This window comes from Jaculus jaculus, chromosome 9 (assembly GCF_020740685.1).
Source record: "Jaculus jaculus isolate mJacJac1 chromosome 9, mJacJac1.mat.Y.cur, whole genome shotgun sequence".
In the NCBI taxonomy this organism is placed as follows: domain Eukaryota; kingdom Metazoa; phylum Chordata; class Mammalia; order Rodentia; family Dipodidae; genus Jaculus; species Jaculus jaculus.
In genome coordinates, this window is record NC_059110.1 from 80,702,647 (window position 1) to 80,710,542 (window position 7,896).

Here is a 7,896-nt window from a genome sequence, read left to right on the forward strand (position 1 = left end):
ATGTCTTTTGCAATAGGCTTGTATTCCAACAATATGACAGCCAGCAAGGAGAGCTCCTTGAGCAGTTGAGCTCAGAGCCCCCCTATGAGGATGAATTCTGTAGGTGTTCAAACATTACAAAGAAGGGGAGGGTTAACACAAGCCAAGGCACTTGACAGGGAAAATTTTTTTTCTCAGGGGTAATGGTTAGAGATTCCTCAAAAATTCTGGACCCATTAGCAGTGTACATCCCATTGAAGTAGATTGAGTCCCTTAGAAATACAAAGGGGTGGAAGTCAAGACATGATGATGTCCCACAGAGTGTCCAATTTCCAAAGATAGGCTGAGGAGTAGCCTGTTCAGGGTTGTGATAGGTGAAGTCAATAGGGTCCACCAATGTATTGGCAAATGGGGGTCTCTGTCAAAGCCAAAGATCTGGTGAACTGTACAAAGAAAAGGGTGTGGAAGAGGGGTTGCAATATGCCCATGGTATAGGTTCATCAATGTCAGTGGAGTATTGACTAGTATGCAAGCAGCATGATGCCATACATAGTACACATTGCCTTTTCAGTCCCATTCCTTTTCCATGTTAGCAAAATGGGGATTGCGATGTTTTATAGTCCTTTAACCTTACCATTGGTACTATTACCCTGAAAGTCACCTGTTGGATGTTTTAATAATGGAATACAAACAGACTTATTTCTTGCATCAGGTGTAACATCAAAGCAAAATGAGGAAGAGAGGTCCCAAGTGCCATTTATAGACACTGGGTGGGTATTAGATAAGGAGTAAGGCAAGCCCAAAGTGAGATTAGAGGTGTAAACTCCAGAGAACACAGGAGCATTTTTAGCAACTGGCATTAGGACAGGGGGAAAAGGAATTATGGCCCAAAGTTCCCCCCACCCAGCAGGGGAAGGGAAAGCATCAGTATCCCCCAAGTAGTCAGGGAGGGGATTTTACCTCTGTAGAGTCCTTGGGGCCCTCGGTGGCAGTCCTCACATATCTTCCAGGGTTCCATAATGGTGTCATGGAACCCTGTGGGAAGACACAAGCATACCCTCAGCCCAATATTAACAATGGGGCAGGTTCCTGCCACCACACTGCGATGGGGTCACGCCATCTGGCCAATGGCAGGGGGGTGTTATGTGGTAGGAATGCCCAATGTTTGTAGGGAGGGCTAAGGCCAGTTTCATCAAAAGTAAGGAAATTGAGGTGAAATAGGGCTTCTGTCAAGGCCAGGTGTGGGTCACGCCTAGATTCTTGTGAAGTGACCTTGGCTAGGAGACCCTTGAGAGTTCTAGTAGTTCTCTCCACTATGGCCTGTACTTGTGGGTTGTAAGGAATGCCAACAGTGTGGCTGATCTTCCATGAGGCCACAAAATCATTGAACTGATTGGACGTAAAAGCAGGGCCATTATCTGTTTTTAAGGCCCATGACACATCCAGGACAAGCATTGCTGATTTGAATGCCTTGATGGCATGTGAGGCCTTTTCCCCCAAGAGAGCAGCAGAATAAGTAAAGGTGAAACAAGTATCCACTATCACATGTGCATAGAGAAGATTGCCAAAGGGGGGATGATGGGTGACATCCATCTGCCAAATTGCATTAGGCAGAAGGCCTCTGGGGTTCACCTTCCCCTGTTAAGCAGTCCAAGGGGGGCCAGGGTCACATATGTGGCACAAAATTTAATCAAGTGTTTGCCCTGGGAGATTTCCAGATCTGGAAGGAGCCTATGCAATCTCTGTGGTGATAAATGAAATCTTTGATGTAATGTTCTTGCTTGTTCAAGGAGGTCAAGATCAACAGTCATAATCATTTTATTTGTTAAGTCATCCCCCTGGCTAGGATACCAGGTAGCCCAGAGTGAGATCTTATGTGTGACCCGTACCAGGGATGTGCTCTTTGTTCTATAATACCTCCTGGAGTAACTGCATGGTTACATGTAGGGGGTTAAGGCTGTCCTTAAGCTGAGAGAAGGAAAGCACATGGACAGCCTGCACTGCATACTGACTAAGAAGATGTTGACAGGTTCTGTTTGGCATTCTACCAATACTTTTAGCAGTGCCAGTAATTCTCCTAATTGCACTGAACCTGGGTTTGGAAGTATATGAGTAAAATCTTTCTTCCCCAGGTGCTGGACTAAGACCCCATACTGCTGTTTATTGGAATCTGAAAATGCCAGGGTCACCTTAGGGATGGGCAAGGAGCAAGGTATACTGTGTGGTTTAATTTTAATGGGGAGGAGAGATAGTGAAGTTAGCCTTTTATCTAGAGGGGGGCGGTTATCAAGAGCTCCAGGATACCCAGCAACCATCTCCTGGAAACTAATAGAGCCAGCCCAGAGTGATTGGGAGTGCCAGAGCAAGAAGGGGAGGATTATCTTGTCAGGCCTGCACCATTATGTTTTCCAAGCCTGAGTGTGGGCTTTAAAGGTAAGGCAGAGGCCAACTCAGATTTTGATGTGATCTTATGGAGGTCTGCATGGGCTTGATGTATCCACATCAGGGGGCCTGTCTGCCACAGGGTACCCAAGACACCCATGGATGTCCAAAGTATGATGGCCAGAAGGGGCCTGCGGGGGTCATGTCTGCCCAAGGAGGCAGAAGCCAAAAGGGAATCAACCCTCTGGAGAAGGACAATAGCCTCTGCAATGAGGTGAATCTTCTAAGAGGGGCACAAAGGGCCCTCGAGTAGAGAGAAGAGATGGCGTAAGTCCTGATCTGGGATTGGCAGGAATGGTTAGAGACAGTTAATACTACCACACAGCTGTGAAGTTCCGCCAATGAACAAACTTCTTTGGTGTTCAGTATAAAGGAAAGGGGATGGATTTGCTTGGTAATGGAAAACCCCAGGAATCCATAAGGGGGGACTGACTGAATCTTTTGGGGGGCACTTGTAGGTTGAGAGCTGTCATATCATCCAGGAGGGTCAGGGATACTTTTTTTAATCGCTGAGGGTCTGGATGGGCTATGAGGATGTCTTCCATATAATGAATGAGCAGGACATCCTTAGGGATGTTGTGTCATGCCTCAGACATATAGAGTTGACCGATGGTAGGGCTATTTGTCATGCCTTGGGGTAGTACTGTCCATTGATACCTCTGAGTGGGCTTTTGCATGTTTGGTTCCCAAACTGTGAAAGCAAAGCGGCACCTGCCAGGGGGCGGGGGCGTCAAGGGGATCTGGAAGAAACAATCCTTAATGTCCACAGTAATAATAAGAAGGAGGGCACTAGGGTGTGGTGAACCAGGTTGGGTAGTGCCCATCTTTACCATCTGGTCTGTCAATGTTTATTATGGGTGGCTGTGACTTCTTCAGTAGAAGAAGACTTCAGACTTGCTATGATGGCAAGGAGAATAAGGACAAACGAGGCGGGGGAGCAATCCCCGAGCCAACTCCGCACTTCCAGGCAAGGAAGAAACATTCATCCATAAATCTGGGTCCTACATGTTCTCAGGAGAGATCCGAGGTGCCAGTGTCACAGCCTCATTCCAAAAGTCCTCCAACTCTGCAGACTTAACCTTAAGTCCCCGAGATACAAGAAGGGATTTGAGTGCCCTGACTTGGGGCTCCTTGCAGCGTGATGGCAGGTTGCCCTTCTCATAGGCAAAGCGAATGTAGACGAGACAAGAAGTGTGTTGGACCCCAGAGTCTTGTGCTTAGTGGGGGACTTCCGTAGTTCTTAGGCCATGGCCATATGCCCACACAGTGTCTCTGGTGGAGGAGGGCCAGTCACGTGACCACTTTGGGGTTCCATCTCCTGGGGGGTCAGCCCTTATGTGGAGATGCCAGGCGAGCTGAGCATGAGGAAGCTAGCTCCCTTTGTTCAGAAGGACAAACAGAAAAAGAAAAAGAGGCCGCCTCGCTCACCTTTGAGAGGCAAAGAACACAGAACACAAAAGGGGCCAACTTACTGAGAAAACACCAAGTCAGGGGCACCATGTCGCGCCGCAAGAGAGGAAGGGCATCCGCGTGGTCGCCAGCGGAAGAAAAGGAAAGTACAGCCAGTAAAAGGGAGTAAAAATCAGGACCCAAGACGCGAGTTCAGAACCCGTGCCCGCGCAGGGAAGGACCCCCACGTTGGGCACCAGCTGTGTCTGGATCTCCCCCCTCCCGCCAACAGCCCTTGGGAGTGGGGGTAAGAAGGTGCTGAGTTAAGGACACATAGTCGGGGAGTCAGGGGAGAAGCTGAAAGCAGACTCCATCATGGAGGAAAACAGACCTCGCTATTGACCCCTTCCCCGCTTCCCATTGGTCCTTTTGTCCTTTGGCATTGTATTGTCCCTTTTTCTTTGGTGTCTAGATGTTTAGGCAGGGTTTTGGTTGGCTCACAGGGGAAGTAGCAGTCGGTCAGCGGCTGTAATCTCAGGGCCTCGTCCTAGGGCTCCCCTGGCTACGCTTCTCCTACACATGGAAACTGTGCTAATCTTCCTGGATTCTTTTCCTCTTCAGGCTGAAGCAGTCATGAGAGAAGAAAACCAGTCTTCCACCACAGAATTCACCCTCCTGGGAGTCACCAGGCAGCAGGGAGAGGAAGATTTCTTCTTCATCCTCTTCCTGTTCGTTTATCCCATCACGGTGATTGGAAACACACTCATCATCCTAGCCATCCTTTCTGACGCTTGCCTTCACAACCCCATGTATTTTTTCCTTTGCAACCTCTCCCTTGTCGACATCTTCTTTTCATCTGTAACCATCCCCAAGACATTGGCCAATCATCTCCTGGGTAGCAAAGCCATCTCCTTTGGAGGCTGTCTGGCACAGATGTATTTCATGATAGCGTTGGGCAACATAGACAGCTATATACTGGCTGCAATGGCATATGATCGGGCTGTGGCCATCACCCGCCCGCTTCATTACACAACAATCATGAACCCACGTATTTGTGTCCTGTTAGTTGCTGGGTCCTGGGTGGTTGGGAATGGCAATGCTCTCCCACACACCCTGCTCACAGCCAATCTGTCCTTCTGTGGCAACAAGGGAGTGGCCAACTTCTACTGTGACATCACCCCTTTGCTCCAGCTGTCCTGTTCTGACATCCGCTTCAACGTGAAGATGATGTATCTGGGGGTGGGTGTTTTCTCTGTGCCTCTGCTCTGCATTGTCGTCTCCTATGTTCGGGTCTTTTCTGCAGTCTTAAGGGTTCCCTCCACTAAGGGAGTAGTCAAAGCCCTCTCCACCTGTGGGTCTCACCTGATGGTGGTGTCTTTGTATTATGGGACAGTCATGGGCATGTATTTCCGACCCCTGACCAGTTACAGTCTGAAGGATTCCGTGATAACAGTAATGTACACGGCAGTGACCCCAATGTTAAATCCGTTCATCTACAGCCTGAGAAACCGGGACATGAAGGCAGCCCTGGAGAAACTCTTCCACAAATCCTCCTTGTCACCCATGTGACACCACACACTGCAAAGTCTCTGTGGCCACCATTGTGAAGAGCTTGGAAATCAGCTCCAGAATGAAATGCTTTTCCTTGGGAATCTGGTGATGGTTTGATGAGACAGCTTACTGAAAGTATTGCTCTCCATGCATTTCTGCTCCTTTGGGCAGAGTGGCAGCACAAGGTTTGGGTCTGTATCCCTCCACTCTTGCTGATTCACAGATTAAAGCTGGGAATATCTGAGCCATGGCTTCTACATCCATATATCAGAAAGAATTCTATGGGACCTTCCCATCCTACAGGATTTGATCACAGTAGCTCATGTTTTAAAGACCCTAAATCACTCTTTACATATCAGTTTTTGTGTATTGTATCTAATCATATCTGCTAAGCTTGCAAGCCTCTTAGTGAAAAATCTGTCATAACACAGAATGACTATCTTCACAGTGTCAGTCATGTAAAGTGCATCCAATAAATGTTAATGAAGGAAAAATAAATAAAAGTAGTTTGTTCTGGATGTGATGGCACATGCCTTGAGTCCCAGCACGTGGGAGACAGAGGTAGGATGACTGCCATGAGTTCAAGTCTACCCTGAGACTGCATACTGAATTTCAGATCAGCCTGAGCTAGAGTGAAACCCTACTTTGAAAAAATAAAATGTTGTGTAATATAATCTAATGATTAGAGATTATAAGATCAAACATAAGTTACCAATTCTTATATAATTTTTACTTTTTTATTTTGTTTTGAAATGTAGGGTCTCACTATGTAGTATAGGCTGGTCTTAAGCTCTCAGTCCTCTGTCTATTGCTCCAAGGTCCTTGGCTTACTGGCATTTTCTATGTTACCCAATACTTCATGCTTATGTCTTTAAAGAATCTGTTCTGGAGCCGGGTTTGGTGGCACACGCCTTTGATCCCAGCACTCGGGAGGCAGAGGTAGGAGGATTGCCATGAGTTCAAGGCCACCCTGAGATGACAGAGTTAATTCTAGGTCAGCCTGGACCAGAGTGAGACCCTACTTCGAAAAACAAAACAAAACAAAATAAAACAAAACAAAAGAATTTGTTCTGGACGTATATTTTTGTCAACACTTCCTAACATCTTACTGAGGTGATGGTAGTAAGTAAATACTACATTTAAAGCTACAGAGATTCTTAAGTGATAACACCAGTAAAGTGACTGCTTGACATATCATAACATTTGATGTGGTGATAAACACTTGGGCAGCAAATAATGAATGAGGGAAAAGAGAAATGTGGGAAATGATGCAGCCGTTTTCCCCAGCATGGCCCAGAGAAGGTGAGCCTGTGATTCTGGTGACTAGTCTGATTATGCAAGGGATATTTCCAAGCTAAAGATGGTTGATCCAGTCGTAACCACCATAGAGCCCTACTGTGTAATAATTTGACTCTCGTTTTGAGAAAGTCACAAACTTTTGGAAGATATTGATATTTCCCAACAGAACAAGGCCTTAAAAAGATAGATTGAGTTATGTCTTATAACAGTGCACAAGTTGGTTTTTAAATCATCAGAATGGTCACATCATATCCTTCTAGTCAAACAACAGCAGTAGCTTCCCCACTACGGGCTATGACCTCCCCAGCCACCTGGTTTGACTGGGTTGAAATGATCAAATGTGAATTCCTCCTATTGGGCATGTCTCAAGTCCAATCAGAAAGCAGTTGGTTACCCCAATAACAGACTTGCCACTAATTTGCCAGTGGGTACATCTTATTTGGATGTTTCATAGTATCTCCACCATGGTTGGCAGCTGGGGACATTTATTTATTTTTTTCTCTCTCCTCCCCTGAATTAGAAGGCCTGGATCTATCTTGACTTTCCTTGTTGTGCCTTCAACATTTAAAACAATGTGGTATATCATAAGTACTCCACTCAATTGTGACACATGAATAAATGAATCCTGAGATGTTATGTTTCCGTAATGAAGATGGTTAATTTTGCTATTATGAGTAGGCTTAATAAGGTCACAGGGAATGAGGTATTTTCCTAACGAGTGATAATAAGTGCCAAAGAGAACACCACAAAAGAAGAGTTGATGACATCTAGACTGTTGGCTCTGAGTCACACTTAATATGTCTCTGCTTTAAGAGACCTTCTTTATTTTCTCCAGTAATCACAAGAAGCTGTGAGAATGTTTATAACTGCAAGTGCAAATAAAATCTATTGTTCCGACCTGTGGAGTCACTGTCTCAGCCATTTCCTTTGACACTGTTAGCCCAACAGTCCTGGGTAATGTTAACACTGTTACCACTCCAGGCCTAACTAACTCTGGAAAAGACTACACAGTTAGTGTGCCCAAAAGGGTCACTTAGAACCCCTTCAGGAAACAAAAATTACTTCTACCAAAAAGATTTAATGCAAAGGATTAGATGCAGATTTGTATCCTAAGAAACACAAAGAAGATATGGTTGCTGAGGCACCCAGAGATTAACTACAGGAAAAAAAGTCACTTCAATTAGGAACAGGAAAAAAGGGCTTGGAGGAAGACCGACACGTGTCTGATATGCAGCT

General features: G+C 45.9%; 1 protein-coding gene across 1 annotated transcript; it reads left to right on the forward strand.

The window, feature by feature from the left end:
* Positions 1–4,443: 4,443 nt before the first annotated feature.
* On the forward strand, positions 4,444–5,379 carry LOC101593557 (olfactory receptor 1A1). Its single transcript, XM_004667776.3, has one exon. The coding sequence runs from the start codon at positions 4,444–4,446 to the stop codon at positions 5,377–5,379; it is 936 nt and encodes a 311-aa protein (XP_004667833.2).
* Positions 5,380–7,896: the final 2,517 nt, after the last annotated feature.